General features: G+C 41.3%; 1 protein-coding gene across 4 annotated transcripts in view; it reads left to right on the top strand.

The window, feature by feature from the left end:
* Nucleotides 1-24,419, top strand: part of RELN (reelin) — a 651,259-nt gene that overhangs the window by 67,104 nt on the left and 559,736 nt on the right. For all 4 annotated transcript variants that reach the window (XM_077471873.1, XM_077471875.1, XM_077471874.1 and 1 more), the window contains exon 2: nucleotides 4,793-4,903. In XM_077471873.1, coding sequence (XP_077327999.1) covers nucleotides 4,793-4,903 — 111 coding nt within the window. The remainder of the gene's footprint in view (nucleotides 1-4,792; nucleotides 4,904-24,419) is intronic.

Genomic DNA, 24,419 nt, shown 5'->3' with positions numbered 1-24,419 from the left:
TCACAATGGATGCTATGGGGCCTGCACCTTGCTGCTGTACTCTCACAGCCGCAAACCTGGACTCTCTCACATGACCACAGAGATGGCTCTGTGTACCAGCTGTGGCACGCATGCCATAGGTTCGCCATCACTGATATAAGGCCTCATGCACACAAGTCATTAGAAAAAAACAAGCTGCAAAGCCACTACCAACCCCAGGAGTGGCTGTAAAAACGTGCTTTTAGTAACTTTTTGCATTGGTGTTAATGCATGTTTAGCCGCGCTAACTTTTAGCACTGTTTTTCTGCCTCTATTCAAAATCAATGGTTTGAGAGACCATTGATTTGAATAGAAGTCGCACCACAAGTTGGATCATGATGATCCAACTTGCGGAGTGGCAGCTTGTGTGCTGAGGATCTTGATGGGGAACCCTTGCCAAAATGGAAAAAAAACTGGCATAGAGTTCCCCCCCCAAGAGCATACCAGACCCTTTGGTCTGGTATGGATGTTAAGGTTGACCCCTACGCCAAAAGAAAATTGCCATGGGGTTTCCCCATAATCCATACCAGACCCTAATCTGAGCATGCATTCCAGCAGGCCAGGAAAGGGGGGGATGAGTGAGCGCTCCCCCGACCATACCACACCACATGCCCTCAACATGGGGGGTGTGGGTGCTTTGGAACAGAGGGGGGCTCTGCGCCCCCCCCACTCCAAAAACTCTGGGTCTGTGGCTGGGGGGCTTATTTAACAAGGGGTCCCCCAGATCCCGGCCCCTCCACCCTATGTGAATGATATACAATGTACCCCTTCCCATTCACCCAAAATACGTGTCAAAAATAAAAACAGTGCACAGGTTTTTGATAAAGTAATTTATTAAACAGCTCCGGTGTCTCTTTTCCTTCCAATTTCTTCTCCCTCTGGTAATTTCTTCATTCTCCGGTCCTTCTCCCTCCGTTGATGTCTTTTCCCTCCACAAGTTCTCCTCTCTCCGCTGTCTTCCCCCGCTGCCGGGTCTCTTCTTTTTGCTGTCTTCTCCTTATTTTCTTCCTCCGATGTTCTCCCAACGCTCTCTCCCACTGCAATGCTGGGTCCACTGTGTGCCATTACTTATATAGCCATGGAGCAGGGCCACCCAGTGACATATATCGGAGGCCACACCCCCTTGTGACTTCACCACCCAGTGCATGATGAGGCGGTGACATCGCAAGGGTGTGTGGCCTCGGGATGATGACAGTGGGTGGCCCCGCCCCATGTCTATATAAGTAAGGGCACAGGACGGACCCAGCATTAGAGCGGGAGAGAGCGTTAGGAGAATATAGGAGGAAGAACAGAGGGAGAAGACAGCGGAGAGTGGAGACTTAGCAGGGAGACACAGCAGAGGGAGAAGATGGCGGAAAGAGGAGAACCAGCGGTGGAAGAAGACATGGCCAGAGGAAGAAGTAATCGGAAGGAGGAGAGACGCTGGAGCTGCAAATTACTTTATCAAAGCCTGTGTACTGTTTTTATTTTTGACACTTCACATAGGGTGGGGGGCTGGGATCTGGGGGCCCACTTCTTAAAGGGGGCTTCCAGATTCAGATAAGCCCCCGGCCGCAGACCCCAACAACCACAGGACAGGGTTGTTGGGAAGAGTCCCTTGTCCCCATCTATATTGGGACAAGGTGCCTTGGTGTGTCGGGGGCGCAGAGCCTCCCTGCCCCAAAGCACCCACACCCCCATATTGAGAGCATGTGGCCTGGTATGGCCCAGGAGGGGGGCTCACTCGTCCCCTCTTTCCTGGCCTTGAATAAGGGTCTGGAAAGGATTTTGGGGGAACCTCACGCCAGTAAGCTCTTGGGGGGGAACCCCACGCTAGTTTTTTTTTTTTTCCATTTTGGTGAGGGTTCCCCTTCAAGATCCTCAGAGCACAAGCTGCATTGCAAGTTGGATCATCATGATCTGACTTGTGGTGGGACTTCTATTCAAATGAATGGGCTCTCATAAGGAACCATTGATTTTGACATAAAGGGGGCTTAACGCGGCTGTATCCAGCGTTAAGTCACGTTTACCGGCACCAGAAGTTTATACAGCTCTAACGCCAGAATGCGCTGGCCCTGGGTTTTTTTTTACAGCTTGAGAACGCCTATGCCACTTTCAGCTCCTAAAAACCTGTGCATGCATGGACACTTAAAATAACATGGGGAGGTGTTTTTAAGTGGCAAAAAAAAAAAAGTCTGACGCTGCTAAAAGCAGCTGTAAAAACACCCTGTGTGCATCTGGCCTAAAAAAATATTTTTGGCCCTAAATACACTTTAAGTCAACCTTTCTCAACCAGGGTTCTGTGTAACTCTAATGCCTTGTACACACGGTTGGACATTCCGACTACAAAATTTGTCTGATTTTTTCCGACAGATTTTGTCCGAAACTGGTGTTGCATACACACGGTCGGACAAAGTTGTCGGAAAATCCGATCGTTCAGAACGTGGTGACATTCGTTGTGTACGATGGGACTACGTAGAGGCTAGTAGCCAATAGCTTTGGTCTCGTAATTTGATCTGAGCATGCGTGGAACTTTGTCTGTCTGAATTCTCTACAAACAATCGTAAAAAGTCTGATTGGATTTTTTTGTTGCTCTCAAATTTTCAGACGGAAAAAATCCAATAGAGCCCACACATGATTGGATTTTCCAACAACATAATCCAAACGGTCCTTTTCCGTCTGAATTTCCGACCATGTGTACAGGGCATTAGGTTCTTGTTTTCAGGATTTCCCTCACCACTTCCCTCATCACCTGTACAAAATAATGGCAAGCCTAAAAACATGACCTGTTCGGGCACCTTGAGAACTGGAGTTGAGAAACACTGGTATAGAGTGTAAATTAATTAAAGTAACGGAGGAATGGAAATACCTTCACTGGAGAATATTGTGCTCCAACTCTTTCCGGGGCTGTTCACATAACTAAAAGCATCCGATATTTAGTTCTGATCCTCCAGTTTAGCAAAGTTCATGTGACCAAATGTGTTAGCTTTTGTTAATGTGAGTGGCACTGAATAAACCCAGAAGCACAATTTTCTTTAGGAAAGGTAAGTGTTTCAGACTTTCAATTACACTTTATCCCATAAGGATAGGCTTTAATTGACAAATACTAGCCCACTTTGTAAGGCATTTAGGACTCGAAGCCCTTGTACACATGGTCAGAAATTTTGACGGAAAATGTCCGATCGGACCGTGTTGTCGGATAATTCGACCGTGTGTGGGCTCCATCGGACTTTTTCCGTCGGAATGTCCGACAAACAAAGTTTGAGAGCTGGATATAAAATTTTCTGACCACATGATCCGATTAGACTTTGTCTGATCGTTTGTAGAGAATTTTGATCTGACAAAGTGCCATGCATGCTCAGACCAAGTTACGAGACCAAGGCTATTGGCTACTAGCCTGAACGTAGTCCCTTCGTATTGAACGAACGTCATCATGTTCCGAACAATTGGATTTTGCGACAACTTTGTCCGACCGTGTATATGCAACACCAGTTTCAGACAAAAATTTTGTGGTCGGAATGTACTGCAGTTATTCTAAGAAAGCTTAAAATGTCACTTTTTTTTTTTTTTTACGTAAAGTATTTATTGGAAATGGAAAAACAGTTTTTACAGCATACAGCAAGGATACATTCATTGTAAGATTGTGTTACAGCTGTTACAATCCACAATAGTTTCCAAATGAATATAGAAGTGAGACAGAAGGTAATCTGACAATATTGTAACAATATTTTTGGTCAGCTAGTATCAACAGTGTCTTTTTGTGTTATCCCCTTTTGCATGGATATTGTAAATTCCATTCCACCCTCCGGGGGGGGGGGGTCTGGAAGCGGATTGAACAAATGCTTTCGCCTTTGCAGCAGCCCTGTGGAGAAGCAGGGTTTTTATTAGTCTGGGCAGGAGGCATAGTAGCCAAAAAAACCTGAGCAGATATGAGAGAGTGTCTGAAACAAAGAGGTGTTTGAGTGAAGGCATCAAGAAAGAGGGGAAGGGGAGAACAAACAAAAGGGGGGGTTGGGGGAAGGGAATAGAGGGAAGGTTTGGGGGTAAAAGCAGGAAACATGGCAGGAGAGATGGGATAAACTGGAAACAGGATATAACCAGACATCCCCCTCGGGTGGGTAGTACTGGGGGTTCACGGAGGTCTTGTGTTGGAAGGGTGAGAATAGCACTTCACCGCCCTAAGAGGGTAAAGCTAATTGCCTGGGAGGAAGGATGGGTTTGATACCGTCTGTATATATCCAAGTCTTTGAAAAAGAGCCATATTTTCCAGGTTTTTAATTACAAGGGCATGGTTTCTCTGCTAAAATGTACCAGTTCCTCAATCTCCACCACCTGGTCGATTCTGTGAAACCAGTCTGAGATCTCTGGTACCTTGGCGGAGTTCCATAGTCTGGGGATGAGCATTTTGGCTGCATCTAGCAAATTCATAAGCAAATTTCACGATATTTTGTTCCTCCCACGTAAACTTTATGGTCAGTGAGGCAGTCTGCCATTAGTGATGGACCAAAATATATTGCAGCTTGGTGCTGACATCCTGGTTAAATGTTGTCATCCAGAAATTTATAGTATGCTGTTAAATAAATACAACAATTTTATGTGTAGATCCTGCTAAGTAAGAATGTGACCTAATGCAAATTATTAAAATTATTTTACAAAGATGCAGAAAGAACACACATTTTTGTTGTGACAGCGTCATTGTTATATGATTGTTTTGGTCATAGTTAGGAAATTAATAAAACCTTTGGATACTGGAAATATTTAACTTGTTAGTAATTTGTATTTGCTTTTCTTACAGTAACCATTTCAACTAGCACCTACTTTGATGGTCTTTTGGTGACTGGATTATACACATCCACCAGCGTACAAGCTTCTCAAAGTATTGGCGGCTCAAAGGCTTTTGGATTTGGTGAGTTTAGTTTTGAAAAAATACTTCATAAAAATGTCTCAGCCATTTTTAAAAATTCTTGTTGGCGTTGGCAAACACCCCGCACCCCGACTTTAAGGGACAAATTGACCAGGAATAGTATAGGATCTTAACTCAGAGAATGTCATTATTTCATTATCAAGATAGGTAAAAAAAGACAAGAACAATCCTAATGTCAAATCTAAAAAGCATTTCACGTGTGTACCACCATTCTTCTATTATTAAACATAAAAACTTCCTATATACCGTATATAACAATAGAACCAATTCTCCATTTATACTTTTACATATGTATAACCTTGTAGCTACCTATTTAAAAATGCTTTTACAAAATACAACTGAATCTATTCTATTTTATTATTCATAAGATGGTTAAAATATTAAAATTGTACCCCCCCCCCCCCCCCCCCCACTGCAAAGGTTAAAGCTGAACTTCAAGAATTATCTATTTTTTTTAAATTGGGCCAGCTTAGTTACATATCATTTTCATGTGTCACATCCAGAGGGCCACTGGGGATGCAGAAATTCAATGTAGTAGTTTTTTCTGCATACAGTCAGCGCTGTTTATGTCCGGGTGCTGCTGGAGGGACTTTGAACACATAGATTCACTTGCTCCCATACCTCCATCATGCAGCAAACGGCCTGTATTTTATCAAATAATACACTGAATTCTCTAATTGGACAAGGTGGTGATTGTGGCGTTGTCTGCCCCTCCTCTGTTTTGTCCAGTCAGAGATCACCTTGTATTCATTAAAAAATACAAGACATTTGCTGAATGGTGGAAGTACAGGAGCGAGTGACTCCCTGTGTTCGGTGTACAGATGGAAAGTTGCTCCAGCAGCACCCAAAAGAGGACATCACTAAATGTATATAACACAAACAACTACTACAGTAAATTCCAGGACCCCCACAGTAATATTTACATGAAACCAAGCTGGCCCAGTTTAGGCTTATAAATGGATAATTCCTAGAGTTCGGCCCCTTTCACACTGGGGCATTTTGCAGGCACTAGAGAGCTAAAAATAGCACCTGCAAAGCACCCTGAAACAGCCGCTGCTGTCTCTCCAATGTGAAAGCCCTGAGGGCACTGGCAGGATGCCAAAAAAGGTCCTCCTGCTAGCAGGATCTTTGGAGTGGTGAAAGAACAGTATATATATATATATATATATATATATATATATATATGGAGACTCTCTTCCTGTGCCTGCGTGGGTTTCCTCCCAGACTCCAAAGACATGCTGGTGAGTTAATCGGATCTTGTCTAAATTGACCATAGTTTGTGTATGTATGAACATGAGTTAGGGATCTTAGATTGTAAGCTTCTTGAGGGCAGGAACTACTGTGAATGTACAATATATATGTAAAGTGCTGCATAAATTGATGGTGCTATATAAATACCTGTAATACATAAATAAACTGCAGTGTTTTGCCAATGATATGCTCTTTTTTCTGATCACCATACCTAACTTGACTGAAGCCTTTCGGGCCCTCTCTTTACTCTTTCTTCGCTTGTTTTTTTTTTTGTACCTATTTTTCTAAGCTTCCTGGAATACAACAGACTGGGGTGCCTAACTTTCAAGCTCCATCAAATATAGACAAAAGGATGAATAGATTGCTATCTATTCAGCTGAATACTCCACCCTGCTTATTTAAGCTTTGTCCAGGGTTAATATATACAACAACTTTTATAGCATTCCCAAATGGATATGTATAATCTATCGTGATGATACATAACACATCATAACTCTTTATCCCAGTACTTCTATAAGCACTAATAGCGTGTCCCAGGGAGCTTCATGGAACCATATTTTATTAATATTCCTTGGTGTTACTAGTCAACTGATGTTTTCAAAGGTATTAAATACCTGATCTAATGTTTATATTAATGCATCAGACTGTATGTTCTTTGAGCTGTATGACATATCAGACATTCTTCTTTACACTCCCTGTATATTAAAGGGGTTGTAAACCCTTGTGTTTTTTCACCTTAATGCATCCTATGCATTAAGGTGAAATTTTTTTTCACACTGACCAGCCCCCCCCCCCCCCCCGTTTTACTCACCTGAGCCCGTTCGTTTCCTCGGCGTTGACGTGCTTGACCTCTCTGCCCATTGTCTCGACTCTTGATTGGATAGATTAATAGCAGCGCAGCCATTGGCTCCTGCTGCTGTCAATCAAATCCAATGAGGCGGGCCTCGGGGGGGGGGGGGGGGCTCTGGGCCGAGTCCTGCATCCTGTTTGAATTTACAAACAGGAGAGCATGCCTGCACGGGTGTCCACCTTAGGAGAGCCTTCTCCAATGTGGAGAAGCGGGAAGGAGCTACCAGTGGACCCCAGAAGTCGAGGATCGGGGATACTCTGTGCAAAACAAACTGCACAGTGGAGGTAAGTAAGTGCAGTCCCCACATATTCTTTGACACAAACCCCAACTTATGGTGGCCAAGCTTAAGGGGGGCATTAGACTTCTCTGATATTTATAAATACTACTGGGAAATGCCACTTACCAAAAATCTGGAGTGGCATATTCATGGAAGTCAAAAAGACTGGATGGCCCAGGAGCACTACTGTCCCATTGCAGTCTCTTCCATGGCTTTTCCACAAAAACTTTGGGCCTGATTGGCCGCTCCAAAAAAACCTTCACCGGTGTCTGTTCAAATCTGCTTGTTGACACAGCCAGACCAGATGACACCTATAGGTAAACCCGGTGTTACCACTAGGCCTCAGCCCCGATTTCCTTCACTTCTTGCCTAATCAGACGAGACTTATCCCTCACAAGAATCTAACCAATCACAGAGTAACGATATGTTGTACACCTGCATTGTGCATTTTTGCGTATCGATCATGTATTCCTTTCAGGCTCTATTCCCTCTATTCCCCTAGTGCTAATTTTTTTGATTTACCCAATAACATGGACGAATAAATCCTTATTATCCAATCCAAGTTACTGCCTAGATATTACAGTAGCCTTCAAGGAATATCTAAAATTCAACAATAATACTGACATACCCCTATCACTTTATGGAAAATGTATCCGCCTTCAGGATGTAAAATGTTTTTTAATTAAGACTTGCACCTTTTACAGTATATGATTTTATGTTATCTGTGCCCAGTCTTGCCACGAAGAGTTAATCCAGCTCTGAGCAATCCTCTTATCTTTTTTCAGAGAGCTAAAAACTGACACACAGAGAAATAGGAGTCAGTTCTTCCCCCGTGCTGTGAGTGACAGGTGATTTACATATCTCATGCACAAGCCTGAGAGAGGCATTCTGTGTACTTCAGATCCCTCCTCCTTTCTTCTCCAGCTCTGCCCGGATTGGCTGCTCCACACCTCAGCATGATTGGACATGCTGAAGTCATGTGGTGAGGTGGGTTTTCTGGGTTTTGACTGGATGTTGGGGATCATGCAGAAGTGCAGTGTAAGAAATACACAGGAGAAAATGCATGTTGACAAGGGAGAGTCTACTGACATCATGACTCCACCCACAAGCTCCGGACAACAGACCCACCAACAGAATCTGCAGTTTTTTGGGTCTCATAACAGACAGAGGGGAGACATTTGACATTTACGGATACTTGCAGGAGGCATGCATATACTTATAGATAACCAATATGGCAGTAGTTTATAAAGGATGAGAGTGGGTTTACATCCACTTTTACTCAATTTTCACATATAATCTGGCAATGGTGAATAGGCTGTTTCATGAGAAGGCATGAACAGAATTAGATTTACTGTTTGTGGGAATCCATGGAGAAAGTGTTGAGTCGCTCTAATCACACTTGCTACATAAAAGCCAATAAACGTAATACTTTACTAGCCCTCTGACCATGCAACCTTGACCAGACGCGTAAGCCGATACATCTTAGGACTTTGAACACGACCTATATTAGTAATTCCATTACAATCTTACACAAATTGCATACCTATTTATCGACACTCTATGTTACTTCCGACACCTTTTCAGAGCAGCTAGTGGATTACCTCGTGACACACATGCACCTGCTTACAGTTACACCCTCACAACAAATCCATCTTGACCGTCCCATCTCTGTAGTGGAGATAATGCTGGTAATTAAATCCATGAGCAGTAATAAATGCCCAGGTCATGATGGGCTGCCGGCATCCTATTACCTGGCTTCCCCTTCGGTCCTCAACTTGTTTGCATGTATGATGTGTGCCAAATTGTCCTTTCCATTCGTTTGGAAATATTTATGCATACACCTTATGAGCCACCCTGGCTCCCTATTTGGGGCAAATTGCCCATCAATGTTAACTGACTTAACCAATTTAATGTCCAAATGAGCTGCTCTTCCACACTCCTGGTTGGGCAGAATCACTGCAATTAGGATGACCCTGCTGTCTACAATGCTTTACCTGTTTCAAGCTAATACCAGTTCCCTCTTACTATCTCAGTATTTTACAACACAGGTTCACTGGATTTTATTTGGGGAAGCACCTGTGGTCACCTCTCCAGATCTACATTGTAAGATTTAAACAGGATGGGGGGACTATGTTTTCTGCACTTTTCCAAATATTACCAAGCTGCTAAATTGTCCCCCCTCCTTAAAAATCCGCACCAACTGAAATACCCCTTTGGGTTGTCTTTGAGGCCATGGAAGTTGAGCCCCACCCATAGATAATTTGCTCTGGCTTACTCCACGGGTTAGGGGGTTATCTCCCCAATCCTCATACATGTTACATCTTACATGTAAGAGATTATGTCATTCACACCCCTGCTTTTGTACCTCCATACACTTCCTTCTACCCAGCGATGGCTGCACCCTCCTCATTTTACCACTGCCCGCCTCTACAGCTCACTCGTTTACATTGATTAGTCACATCCAAAGGCTTTAAAACATTTTTAAATCTATTTGTTTTGGTGCCTTCAAATGAAACATTTCTGTTCGGCAACGCTTCCCTCCAATATAGATTTTAGTACTATGTCTACGTAAGAACATTTATGAGAGTTGGATCCACATGCTGTATGTCACCAAATGGACATGTAATCTGGACCTGGATCTCATGTCCAATGACTGGTTAGAAACCTGGCAGGCAACCCATAAGGTCTCCCAAAATGTAGCAGCATTAGAAACATTCTATACAGTGTTATCAAGATGGTATCTGGTACCATATCGAATAGCAAAGTATGTTTCTCATTACTTGTCTATCTGTTTTAGGGGTTGTGGTACATATTTACATACTTGAACTTGTGCCCTAGTGCATTCTTTTTTGGGTTCATGTTTCTTCAGTTATATCCCATCTATTTGAAACACCAATCCTACCTGACCTCAAGATAGCCCTACTAAATGTTGCACCCTCTGAGATGACCAGGAACCAATCATGCCTCCTCTTTTATGTCATGACTGCAGCAAAGCAAATCATTGCCAGATCATGTAAGTCGTTGGCTCTCTGCACGGTCACTACTAAAAGCAAAGTCCCTCAAGTGATAATACATGCTAAGATTGAGGCAACACCCCAGGGCAAAGTGAGGCAGTACATTGAAATTTGGCAGCCCCTGGATTGAGAAATACTTGCCTCCTGATTTTGATGCCTCTCTATTGGATCCCTAAGTTATCTTGCATCTTTCCGGCCAGTTTGCCTCCCCAGGAGTGTTGTTGCTGTAGCCCCCCGGAACCATCTTCTCTTTTTTCCCCCCTTTCCTACCCTTCCCCTCCTCTGCCCATTTACTCCTCTATTTATTTTGCTATCCTCTTATTTTCTGGCATATACTACATACTCACCTAGCCCCGTTTGGCTCCTTATACTTCCCCGGGCTGGGGTGGACCAGATGAGGTTTTGCATTTTCTTTCCTTTCTTCTCTACTGCACTTTAAATGTTGATGCCACCGTCCTGCAGTTAATCAATCGACCTTGCACTTTTTGCAACCCTCAAGAGGATTTGTATTGTGTTTGGCACTGTACATTGTAAACCTTACCTGTGTGGAAAATTTTGTTCCCCTGTACTACTTATGCTTAACTGTTTGTGATGGTACATTTTCTACCCAATAAAATATTTGAACAAGAAAAAAATGATCCATTGCAGTGGGGTTGTTCCCGCGGTGCAAGGGTTAATAGCTTGTTTTGTCTAGGGGAGAGGAGAAACAGTTTTAGTTACCTGATAGTTGGCTACACTGGCAGACGGCACTCCCCAATGATCTGGGGGTGGATTGTTCCTCGGCACCCTCACATTCCCTAAACATAAATGAGCAGGTAATTCTTGCAGTATGAGGACAGCCCCACTGCAAAGAATAATTTTTTATTTCATCCAACTTGGGACATTACAGATTCCATGGTGGTCCTCTTTCCAAGTTAAGCACCTTCTCACCTCTTCCAAACATTTTATAACAGGTCTCTCGCACCTTTTGAAAAACTCTGCCTTGGGAATATATTTTACAAAGACAGCTTATCTGCATATTAAACTCTACTTACATCTACACGCTTCCTCCCAAATGTGGATTCAGCAAATTATGGGAAAAGTATCTGGGAACAGATTAATGTGATGACTGACAAATTCTCAGTGAATGACTACAAAATCCACACCAGATAGTACAGTACAATATGCCTATTCCATAATATATCTAATGCCAACTCTGATAAATGCTGTAGATGCAGACTATATTTCAGCATCTTTATGGTATATATATATTTGGTGGCAGTGCCCCCTTTTGGCCACTTCTGGTTGGAGGTCCACCAATACACAACCTGCATTACGATAGCTTCAATTCATTTCACACCAACCCATTTCCTCTAACATCATCATCATTTTAACCCAACAAAATATTCTAAACCACACATAGTACACAAGTAATGCCACACAAAAGTTATTCCAAAACTCTGGCTGAGCAAGCCAGGCCCAATCCTTAAGAGCTGGTTCTCTGGAATTGAAACAACCCACGAAATAGAGGAACTCATTCACATTCCAAAGACAGAATCACTAAATATATCCACACCTAGGCTTGGCCAATTGCCTTGTAAAATCCAAATGATTATAAAATGATTCTTGCCTCTACAAATTCTGATTTGAACCCCTCTGCTTCAGACCTAACATGGGAACTGAAATTAAACTTTTGACTGAGAGACTGGACTTCAGGTGAGGTAACCTCTTCAAGACCCTGGTTCAGTACCCACACTATCCCCCATAGCACTTACTGGCACTTGCCTCTCACTTTCACCCAAATTAGTCACACTGGTAACCTAACCTTTTGTGGTCCACACTGTGGGTACATCAAGCTCTGACATACTGTAAACCTAATTATTTGAAGTTGAACATGTGGGTCTCCTGGGGTTCAGAAAGGAGGAATTTAATGTGACTGGGTTGTCTTAAAATAATTTTTAGCAATTCAAAGTTATTTTTAGTGGATTCAATTTACTAAAATAGTCCTGTATATAGATCAGATGAGCTCCAAACAAATATACAAAGATACGTATTTAACATATCTACATAAAAAATATTATGCCTGGTGCCCAACATTTAACAATGCCAAAATAAGTGATAAACATGCTGGTTAGCAGGTAAACAAAATGGACTGTTAGCCATGCATACTGAATGACTCATTTTGCTTGTCAATAGAAGTCTAAAAACATGTAGCCTTAGGGCAGTTTACTGTTTAATTATAAATATTCCTTTATGCATTATAAAACTACTCTTCACTGAAATTGTGTGTTTATAATTCAGCTGTCAGGTGCTGTAGAGACTCTATGGTAGCTTGGGTACTTTATTTATAACCATACATGTTCAAGCACTTTTTAGCTAAACAACTTTACGCAAAATAAGTTTGTGAACCCTCAGGGATTTCCTGGATTTCTGCATGAATAGCTCTTAACATTTGACTTGATCTAAATCTAAGTCATAATAATAAATAGTCAGCCTGATTTAAATAAAACTACAATATTTTACATGCCATATATTATTCCTGAACTAAAAGTTTAAACAATTATAGTCATTGATGAAAAATGTGATCCCTTATTTTTAGAAACTTGTGGAACCTCCTCTTTTGGCTTTAACCTCAACCACATGTTTCTGTAGATGCTGATCTGACCTACACAGCCGTTAGGGGATTAAAAAAAATAAGTGAATAGAAATAAACAATAGAAAAAAACACTCCACCACAGGCCTTGTTTCTTTACCACTTCAGACGGTTTTACCCCCTTCCTGACCAGAGCACTTTTTCCAATTTGGCACTGCGCTGCATTAACTGGTAATTGCGCGGTCATGCAATGCTGTATCCAAAATTTGTGCCTTTTTTGCCACAAATAGAGCTTTCTCTTGGTGGTATTTGATCACCTCTGTGGTATTTATTTTTAGTGATATAAATGAAAAAAGACCGAAAATTTAGAAAAAATAAGATATTTTCTACTTTTTGTTATAAAAAAAAAAAATAGTCGTACATTTAGGCCAAAAAGCATTCAGCCACATGTGTCGGGGAAAAAAAAAATTCAATAAGCATATATTTATTGGTTTGCTAAAAAGTTATAGCGTCTACAAACTTGGGTACATTTTCTGGATTTTACGAAGCTTTTAGTTTATGACTAAATTCTTGAGGTGCTAAAACGGCAGGGCAGTACAACCCCCCCAAATGACCCCATTTTGGAAAGTAGACACCCCAAGGAATTTGCCGAGAGGCTTGTTGAGCACATTTAATATTTTTTTTTGTCATAAGTGATTGAAAAATTACAAAAAAATGAATAAAATGTAAACAAAGTTGTCACTGAAATGATATATTGCTCAAACATGCCATGGGCATATGTGAAATGACACCCCAAAATACATTCTGCTGCTTCTCTTGCGTACAGGGATACCACTTGTGTGAGACTTTTTGGCAGTCTAGCCAGGACCCAAAAAACAATCACCGCCTTCAGGCTTTCTAAGGGCGTAAATTGTTGATTTCACTCCTCACTATCTATCACAGTTTTGAGGGCCATGAAATGCCCAGATAGCACAAGCCCCCCCCCTCCAAATGACCCCATTTTGGAAAGTAGACACCCCAAGCTATTTTCTGAGAGGCGTGTTGAGTCCATGGAATATTTTATATTTTCAGGAAAATTACAATATTTTTTTTCACAATGTTTTCACTAAATGATATATTGCTCAAACATGCCATGGGCATATGTGAAATTACACCCCAAAATACATTCTGCTGCTTCTCTTGAGTACAGGGATACCACATGTGTGAGACTTTTTGGCAGTCTAGCCACGTCATAAATTCTTGATTTAGCTCCTCACTATCTATCACAGTTTCCGGGGCCATGAAATGCCCAGACAGCACAAACCCCCCCCCAACCTATTTGTTGAGAGGCATGTTGAGTAATTTTTTCCAAAATAAAAACACTTTTTTGAATTTGAATGCACTAAAACACACTATATTGCCCAAATGTTTGGTAAAATATAAAAGATGATCTTATGCCAAGTACATAGATAACAAACACAACATGCTTTAAAATTGCACACAACTGTGCAGCGGCAACAAACATTCTTAAAAGCCTTAAATTGCTGAACTCAATTTGATGTTCACGGTGATACCTTACATGCATGGTGCACTTGTTGCTTACATATGACAAGAGACCGACGCTTGCTTTCGCCATTGCGCGCAAGCACGGGGTGGCAGGAGTACTTTTTAAAAAAATATATATTTATTTTGCTTTTTTATTTAATTTTTACACTGTTCCTTTCGATTTTTTTTTCCTTACCATTTTTATTGTTATCACAGGGAATGTAAATATCCCCTATGATAGCAATAGGTAGTCACAGGTATTCTTTTAAAAGAAAAAATTGGGGTCTATTAGACTCTAGATCTCTCCTCTGCTCTCAAAGCATCTGACCACACCAAGATCAGTGTGATAAGATGCTTTCCTAGTTTCCCAATTTGCGCTGTTTATATCTGGAAATACCGAAGTTTTATATATATACCGTATTTATCGGTGTATAACACGCACATTAATTTTAAAAGGGAAGTTTCAGGAAAATTTTTTGGGGTCAGTGCCCATTTTCAGCCTCATCATTGCCATTAATGCAGCCTGATCAATGCCCATCTGCAGCCTCACAAGTGCCATCAATGCAGCCTCATCAGTCCACATCAATGCAGCCTCACCATTGCCATCAGTGCAGCCTGGTCGATGCCCATCTGCAGCCTAGAGGGGACAGGGAGGGGGGCGGGACGAGCACCGACAGATTACATACAGTGAGAATCTCCTATTATAGACAGAACAGTGGTCCAATGTTGGCCCAGGAGACGGGAATTCCTATTACAGAGGCCGCCAAGTAAACAGGAGATTCTCACTGTATGTAATCTATCGGCAACTAAAATTGAAGTATTGGCATATAACGCGCACACGTTATTTGCAACCGATTTTCATGGTGAAAAAGTGAGTGTTATACACCAATAAATACAGTATATAATATTTATTTTTTTTACACTTTTTTTTGGTAACTGTAACGGTTCTAGGTTTGGGTCTCTAAAAATGCGATGGCACCTCTAGAGACCCTGTGAAAGTATGTCCTAGTCTGTGCAGTGCTGTACCCTATGCTAATACTTCACTAGTGTGTAGTAGCATTTGAATCATTCACTGATGCAGAGACCAAGTTGGTCAGGACAGGAGGGACAATAGCGGGTGTCATGCTTAAATCCGTGCTTGCTACAGACATGACATCTTCTTTGGGGTGCTTGATTGGTAGGCATACCAGGGAAGACGTGCAGAAAATGCCTCCCATGCAGCCGGCTCACTGCATTTACATTGGGAAGTTGGGCCACAGCACCATCTGGAAACAGAAGGGCTGTGATGATCTCTTCCTGGAATTTAAGGTAGGATCTTCAACCTGAAGCTTTGTATAGCACATAAGCGTTCAGCAGAGCCGATTGGAATAAGTATACAGACGCTTTTTTGTACCAGCGTCTGGCCTTATGGGCAATTAAGTAGGCGCCATCAACTGGTCATTGATGTCCACCCCTCCTATATTAAGGTTGTATTCGTGGACACAGAGGGGTTTCTCCATAACACCAGTCGCCATTTGAATTTGGATCATGGTGTCTGCCTGAAGGGAGGAGAGAACAAAAACATTCTTATTATCCCTCCACTTCACAGTGAGCAAATTATTACATCTCAAGCAGGCTCTCTCCCCCAGCCTAAGATGGGAATCTACAAGCCACTGGGGTAAGTCCCAGCGATTAGATCGCACAATGCCGTATGTGCCAATTCCATGATCAAACAAGTGACTAAAAAGGGGCACGTTTGTGTAATAATTGTCCACATACAAGTGGTACCCCTTTCCAAATAAGGGTGGCACCAAGTCCCACACAATCTTACAAATGTCTGGGCAATTCTCCGGTTCCAAGTAACTATCTCTTCCCTCGTAAACCATAAAACGATATGTGTAGCCTGTTTCCCTGTCACAGAGCTTATACATCTCGACCCCATATCTGACAAGCTTGCTGGAAAGATAATATTTGAATGACAAGTGGCCAGAAAATTTAATCTGGGACTCATCAATGCAGACAACTTAATCGGGAGTAAACAAGGCTGCAGGTTTACGAGGGGCCATATTTTGTAGAGCCAATCGTATTCATGGTCACCCCGGGGATGACAGAGTCCGTTGTCATGAAATGCATGAGCCGCAAGATCTGCACGTCGTATCGTGTCCTGGTCATGGAAGCAGAGAACATGGGTGAATTGGGTCAGTGAACCAATATGACCGCAACTCACTTTTTTTTAGTTATGCCCATGAGGAGGAATAGGCTCAGGAAGGTCTTAAATTCGGAGACCGTAATAGGTCTCTAATCTCTGGCAAGGGTCAACTGGGGATTAGTGTCAATTAATTGACCAGCATACAAATTGCTTTTGTCCACAATAGATTTATAGAGTTTTTCCGTGAAAAACAGCAAATAAAAATCAAGTGACGTAAAATCAACTATTTCCACCTGAATTCTGGGTTGGCCAGTGAATGGGGGAAGTATGGGTGCTGCAGAAGTGGTGGGTTCCCAATTCAGATTGGCAAATGCAGCAGGAAGAGCACTATGGTTTTGATGGGTCTGTCTTTGTGGCTGTGGGCCACTACTTGTGCTAACCACCTCACCAGCTTGAACTGCACTTATGGGACTCGCCATTTCACCACGTGTTACTGCAGTGCTGGATCTTTGACCAGGATGTACTAGGCTGCTGGTACTTGTCAAAATTTACTGGTACACTAGTGCGACTCACTGGAAAAAGAGCACCTGACTGTCAGCGACTGCTTCAAACGCTACCAAAAAAACTTCTGGTGTTCGCAGGGATCAGGCCTGACTCTGCGAATGCTGCAGTTATGTCTTTAGTGATGAAAATGGAGTATGGCTGGAAAGTCCTCAAAATGTAAGGCACCTCATTCCAATATGGTGATGACTTTCTCTTTAATTCATTTTGCTTCTAACTAATTATCTCCCCAAGAGAGGAGTTGCTAGTGAGGGGCTGAGCGATGTTAAATTAAGGGGAAGGGGAAATTGTCCAATCTTGAAGGAGATACGCCCGGAGGGAGGAGAGGGGTAACATTGTTCCACCAATCAGGGGGGCCCTGTTCAAGTCAATGAGAGATGATGGGCCTATATTAGTGTAAAGTACACACGGGGAAGGGAAGGAGTCATGAGTCTGATGTGGGCCCACACACATCACTACTGGTAAATATCAGGTCAAATTCCAGCACTTAAGGTATACCTGCTTGTCATATGTTTGTATTTTGAGGCATTGAGCAATATACTCTGTATTCTTCTATTTTAACCTAATTTTTTCTTCCTTGGTGTATACTATAGATAGATGGCTGTGTAAAAGATTTCAAGTCGACTTTCAACGACTCACCAATAAATGTTGTTATTGTGTTAAAGCTTTCACTCTTGGCAAAAGAACTCCCATTTAACCCACATCATATCATTGAGATATTAAATCTTAAATATAATAAACGGGTAACATGATTGGCAACCAACGAAGTCGAGGACAGGACTGAAAGAATTTAATATAATATTGAGATTTGTGTAATGCAGGTTAAGGTTATTGGGGTGAATTTAAACGTAATTTAAAGTCAGTTTTTCCAGTAGTTTGGAGGTCACAGCAAGTTTATATAGGAAAAAATATAGGTAAATGTTTTTGTTTTATTATTTTAATTATCGTTCAACGCTCTACTAAGGGTCCAGCTGTGGGAAGCTTAAAAACTATCCATTTCAGTGGAGCTGGGCCCACACTGCAAGGGGTAATTTCCTTGTGTAGGTCTAGGAGACTTACCTGATCCTCTACTCTGCTAGAGCAGTCCCAGCAGGATCTAATCCCCTATGTCTATGGTCCTGACGTCATCAAGATCAGAGCAGGGACCAAAGGGACAGTCTACTGTTGGAGTGTGCGGGGATCATTATCTGCTGGGGGAGTGGAGGATCAGGTAAGTTAGTGCATAAACTCTCCCCCAAATAAATCGAGAAGTTAAGCCTTGCAAAATGTGTGTTACCACACTGCAAGGGATAATTTCCCAGAGTTGGGCCTAAAGTCATGCAAGCACCATGTTTTAGGGCTAACTCAAGTTGCAACAAAATTAAATACCAGTGTTTTGATGATATTGCAGGAATCTGGGGCAACCCCCTCACAAATATTGACAGAATATACAATTTCCAAAGAGTAAAAGCTGTTATGGGAAATTACCCAGTGGTATAAACAATGTTAACTACTGCACCACTATGCCGTCATGTTTGCTTTTATAATGTTATCAAAATTGTCTTCTTTTTCTGCTTTCTAGAGCATGCATCTTTAAAGTGAACCTTTCTACTACCCAGACATTTGTGGCTCATTCATAGTTTGCTTCACCAGCTGTTTTTAAATGCCCTCTTTCTGTCCTCAAAATATGCAGCCTAAATAGACTAGATAGGATTCTTACTGATTAAAGGGGTTGTAAACATTTCATCCTATGCATTATGGTGAAAAAACACCTGGCAGTGACCGCCCCCCCCCCCCCAGCCCCCCATTTTACTTACTTGAGCCCTGGAACTTGACCCGACGTGGATGCGCTGTCTCTCTGCAGGGGGTTCTTGGCTCTTGATTGGATAGATTGATAGCAGCGCAGCCATTGGCTCCTGCTGCTGTCAATCACATCCAATAATGTGGGAGCCAAGTCATACATTCAGCGGCTGGACTGACAAGGTAAGCCCCTCAGGAAAACGCTTCTCCTAGGGGGTTATCTGATGTGGGGAGGAGCCGAGAGGGCTGCTGGGGGACCTGAGAAAAGCAGGTTCGGGGCCACTCTGTGCAAAATTAGCTGCACAGTGGAGGTAAATATATGTTTGTTTTTGATTTTTTTAAAAGCCACCCCTTACAATCACTTTAAAGATTATTTTATATACTTTTTTTTGTAAAAGGTTGACAGCTAAATCCCCATCCCCTTCTTCCTTCACACTCTCCCTGGAACCTCTGCAAGAGAGTCAAGTTTGGGTACCCTATCATGTAAAAACTGTGTCTCAGGGGACACATTTTTGTTCACAAATATTACCAATTGTTTCTAATCTAAGTATCATAAATTTTGCCAGCAGTTTATGTACATGGTGACAAAGGAAAGGGTTGCTTTAAAAACATGCACTTCCCTACTGTCACTCAAAAAATGCATAGTGACAGAAAATACAGTGTCTGTTTAGCATGCTTAAAACAGGTATATAGTATAACATGAAATTATGTTATAAATATACTAGAGTAAATTACATTCTTCCTGTTTAATAAAAAATAGAAGCAAATGTAGAATAATGTTAAAGCAGTTTCATTTAGATGATTAGGAAAAATGCAGTCATTTAGAGTAATCTAACATTAAGCTCATTTGTCTTTCTTCGCAATGCCAAAAAAGAGAAATGATAACTTCCATTATAGAGACTGCTAGCAGTGTTATGAAAATTACTCAGTAAATCTTAGTTAAGGATTTTAATCTTCCAGCACCTCTGCTTCCTACCCCTCCATTATGTCAAGCAAGAACTGTAGCCGGTGTCAAAGCCCTTGACAAACGAGGCACACGCAGGTGTGATTTACATTGCTCTGGCATGCTTGTCTCATTGCCATCTTCATATTTATGAGCATTGAGGCCTTTACTTGCTCCAACACAGACAAGATATGCAATCATGAAGGCGCTAGAGCTTTTTTTTATTTTCACTCTTAGGTCTTTCATCTTGTAAATTATTATAGTGTCATAAACATGATTGCTTGTAAGTGTAATCTAAAAACTTCCTCCACACGCTCATCAAATGCTGCTCTGAGCACATCGTAATCTAGTTTAAAACATATTGCAACTTTAAAGTCAGGGCTATAGCTGTAAAATACTTGGACAATATGAACCCAATCCATAGAAATGACCCTGTTTAAAATATCCAGAAGCTATTAAACAAATGGAAAGTATAGAGATAATTTAGCAGAGGCTTTGCACTGTAATCATTCCCCCACTGACAAGAAATCCAGTGAGCATGGAATCAAATCTCTAGGCATGCCAAGCAGTGTGGTTTGACAGGATGTTTCTGGGCATGTGCAATAAGCTGTGAACATCAAAGGCTGTGGGTTTGACCTAAAAGTGGCTCTACCTGTGCTCTGGCTGTTCAGAATGCTTAGCAACGCCCGATAAGCTGATAAACTACAATGCAAAACTGGGTCCTCTGCCAGTGGGAAATATTTACCACTTTCTAGAAAATCTAGGTCTTTCCCTGGCTGTGGATTATCTGAATTTTACAGCAGAAAATTATAGTGTTCTATGTGGATTGAGCAAAATAAGACATACTGTGTGCATGCAAATATAATTTTTTAAATAACATATTTAGATTGAATATTTAATCTTCAGTCATCCTATGCTTATTCAAGCAGAATTTGTTGAGATATGTTTACAAGGCAGTGATCATTGTATGTAAACATAACAGTTACAAGGCCTAAAACAGATGATAATTTTTTTCTAACAGAAACTAATAATATTGCAGTAGAAATGAGCATCATTCCTATACCACATTGTTGTTAACTTCCAGTGGTTTGTATAAGACTCTCTCCAGAGGCTTGCAAAAAAATGTTCACTAGAGCCTTTAAAAGAAAATGTAAAATTCAATTTAGTAGAGCATCTCTACATAAATAGTCTAAAGCGTATGTTGATTTGAATCCTCAAATCTGTTACATTTGTAATTAGTCTTTATTGAATTTGTTTTGTGTAAAACATGCAGCAGCATAAGCAATTTAATTATTTTTCCCAGAAGAGTTAGAAATACTTCTACAAATGTTAAAAAAGAACCTGTACTTGAGAGAAATAGGGGGTTGCAATTAAGGATTTGATTCTAAAAAATTTTAGGAAAATCAGTGGAGTCAGAATTGATTTGCAATCTTGTTTTAGGTCATTCACTTAAAAATATTGAATCCATAAAATCAGTGTGAGAGCCAGGCAAATAGCATTCAATTCAAAAGCAGCAATGATTTTAATGTCAAATTTCGATTCAGTTTTAGTCCAAGTCTTTTCACTAAAATGCCATTTTAGTTTTAGTCATATTTATTCATCTGAATAGTTTTAGTTTTAGTTGTATTTTAGTTGACTAAAATCTCCAGTACATTTTAGTCAGCTACAATCTAATGGGTTTAGTTAAACTGCAATGCATTATTTAAGCATTGCTCTAGAATTGCCAAACTCATTATATACTCCTGGAGTAAAAATCTAATAACATGTTATTTATGGTTTTAAGGTTTGAATATGCACTACAGACACAGATTTAGCTGTTTTGATATATAATGTCTTTATCATTAAAACAGAGTTTCATAAACGAACAAAAGTATTGCTTTCCAACAAACAGAAGTGCAGCTTTGAAATGTAAAAAAAAAAAAAAAAACTCTATTGACTGTAATGTCATTGGACATATTACCAGAATATATTACCAACATTAAATATTAAGAAAAAAAATAAAAGCCTTTTTCTTAATTTGTTTTTCTTTCAGCAGCTTAGATGCCGCCAACTTATTCTTACATGGTAGTGCAGTGTGAAATTTTGATGCCAAATTTTGATTTAGTTTTGGTTGTATTTTAGTCACCTAATTTGTTTTAGTTTTAGTCGTATTTTAGTTGAGTAAAATCTCCAGTACCAGTGTTAATTTATTTGATGAAATTATGACTGTTCAAAAGGCAATTTCAGCAATGGTGATCTCCATATTTATCTCAGTAAAAGTTTGTTTTAAGTTTTCTGTATTTTTGCATGTGCGCTTTAACCACTTGAGGACCGCCGTATTGCCATTGTACGTCAGCACAATGGCACAGGCAGGCATAATCACGTACATCTACGTGATTGCCTTCCAGCGGGTGGGGGGTCCCATCGGACCCCCTCCCGCTGGTTACGGCGGTCCGATTCGGTCCAGGAGCGCTCCGTGATGAGGGGATGGCCGTTCGTTTTCGGCCACCCCCTCTGGATCGCTCCTGGCCAATGAGAAGCTTCCTCCCCTGTGTATTGTTTACACAGGAAGGAGGAAGTGATGTCATTCTCCTCGGGGCGGTCTTTTTGACCGGACTACGAGGAGAAGAGTAAAAGTAAGTCTGCACGAACACTACACTGACATGTAGGTACACACAGGCACACAAACCCCCCCCGATCCCCCCCCCGATCGCCCCCCGATCCCCCCCCCCTCCCCCCCCAGTCACAGTGTCACTGATTGCATTGATCATTTCTTTACTGATCAATGCATTCAGTGTCAGTTGTGACAGTAAAAACTGTCAGGACAGTTAGTGTTAGGTCCAGGGTAGCCCCCTATCACCCCCCAATAAAGATTTAACCCCCTGATTGCCCCTAGAGTTAACCCTTTCACCCCCTTTTGCCAGTGTCACTAAGCGATCATTTTTCTGATCGCTGCATGTGTCGCTAGTGTCGCTAGGTAGCTAGTTATTTTTTTAGGTTCACCGCCAGGTTTTTATATCGCTAGGTACCCCGATATACTACCCAATAATGTTTTTAACCCCCTGATTGCCGCTAGTTAACCCTTTCACCCCCTTTTGCCAGTGTCACTAAGCGATCGTTTTTCTGATCGCTGCATTAGTGTCGCTACAGTCGCTAGGTAGCTAGTTATTTTTTTAGGTTCACCGCCAGGTTTTTATAGCGCTAGGTACCCCGATATACTACCCAATAATGTTTTTAACCCCCTGATTGCCGCTAGTTAACCCTTTCACCCCCTTTTGCCAGTGTCACTAAGCGATCATTTTTCTGATCGCTGCATGTGTCGCTAGGTAGCTAGTTATTTTTTTTAGGTTCACCGCCAGGTTTTTATATCGCTAGGTACCCCGATATACTACCCAATAATGTTTTTAACCCCCTGATTGCCGCTAGTTAACCCTTTCACCCCCTTTTGCCAGTGTCACTAAGCGATCGTTTTTCTGATCGCTGCATTAGTGTCGCTACAGTCGCTAGGTAGCTAGTTATTTTTTTAGGTTCACCGCCAGGTTTTTATAGCGCTAGGTACCCCGATATACTACCCAATAATGGTTTTAACCCCCTGATTTCCGCTAGTTAACCCTTTCACCCCCTTTTGCCAGTGTCACTAAGCGATAATTTTTCTGAACGCTGCATCAGTGTCGCTAGTGTCGCTAGGTAGCTAGTTAACTAGGCTCCCAAAAAGTCCCCCACATGTGGTATCCCCGTACTCGGGAGAAGCAGCAGAATTTATTTTGGGGTGTAATTTGACTTCTGCCCATAGCATGTGTGAGCAATATATCATTTAGTGACAACTTTGTGCAAAAAAAAAAAAGTTTGTAATATTCCCGCAACTTTTGGCAAAATATAAAATATTCCATGGACTCAACATGCCTCTCAGTAAATAGCTTGGGGTGTCTACTTTCCAAAATGGGGTCATTTGGGGGGGTTTTGTGCTATTTTGGCATTTTATGGCCTTCGAAACTGTGATAGGTATTGAGGAGTTAAATCAAAAATTTGCACCCTTAGAAATCCTGAAGGTGGTGATTGGTTTTCGGGGTGCCGTGCGCGACTAGACTCCCAAAAAGTCCCACACATGTGGTATCCCCGTACTCGGGAGAAGCAGCAGAATGTATTTTGGGGTGTCATTTCACATATAACCATGGCATGTGTGAGCAATATATCATTTAGTGACAACTTTTTGTAAAAAAAAATTTTTATTTTTTTTTTTGTCATTATTCAATCCCTTAGGACAAAAAAAATAAATATTCAATGGGCTCAACATACCCATCAGCAATTTCCTTGGGGTGTCTACTTTCCAAAATGGGGTCATTTGGGGGGGATTTGTACTGCCCTGCCATTTTAGCACCTCAAGAAATGAGATCGGCAGTCATAAATTAAAAGCTGTGTAAATTCCAGAAAATGTACTCTAGTTTGTAGACGCTATAACTTTTGCGCAAACCAAAAAATATACGCTTATTGACATTTTTTTTTACTAAAGACATGTGGCTGAATAAATTTTGCCCTCAATGTATGACTAAAATTTAGTTTATTCGATTTTTCTTATAACAAAAAGAAGAAAATATCTTTTTTTTTCAAAATTTTCGCTCT

This window comes from Lithobates pipiens, unplaced genomic scaffold (assembly GCF_037356315.1).
Source record: "Lithobates pipiens isolate NorthernLeopardFrog02 unplaced genomic scaffold, aLitPip1_a1.2 Scaffold_8, whole genome shotgun sequence".
Classification (NCBI taxonomy): Eukaryota; Metazoa; Chordata; class Amphibia; order Anura; family Ranidae; genus Lithobates; species Lithobates pipiens.
This window is presented reverse-complemented; position numbering and strand designations above follow the sequence as displayed.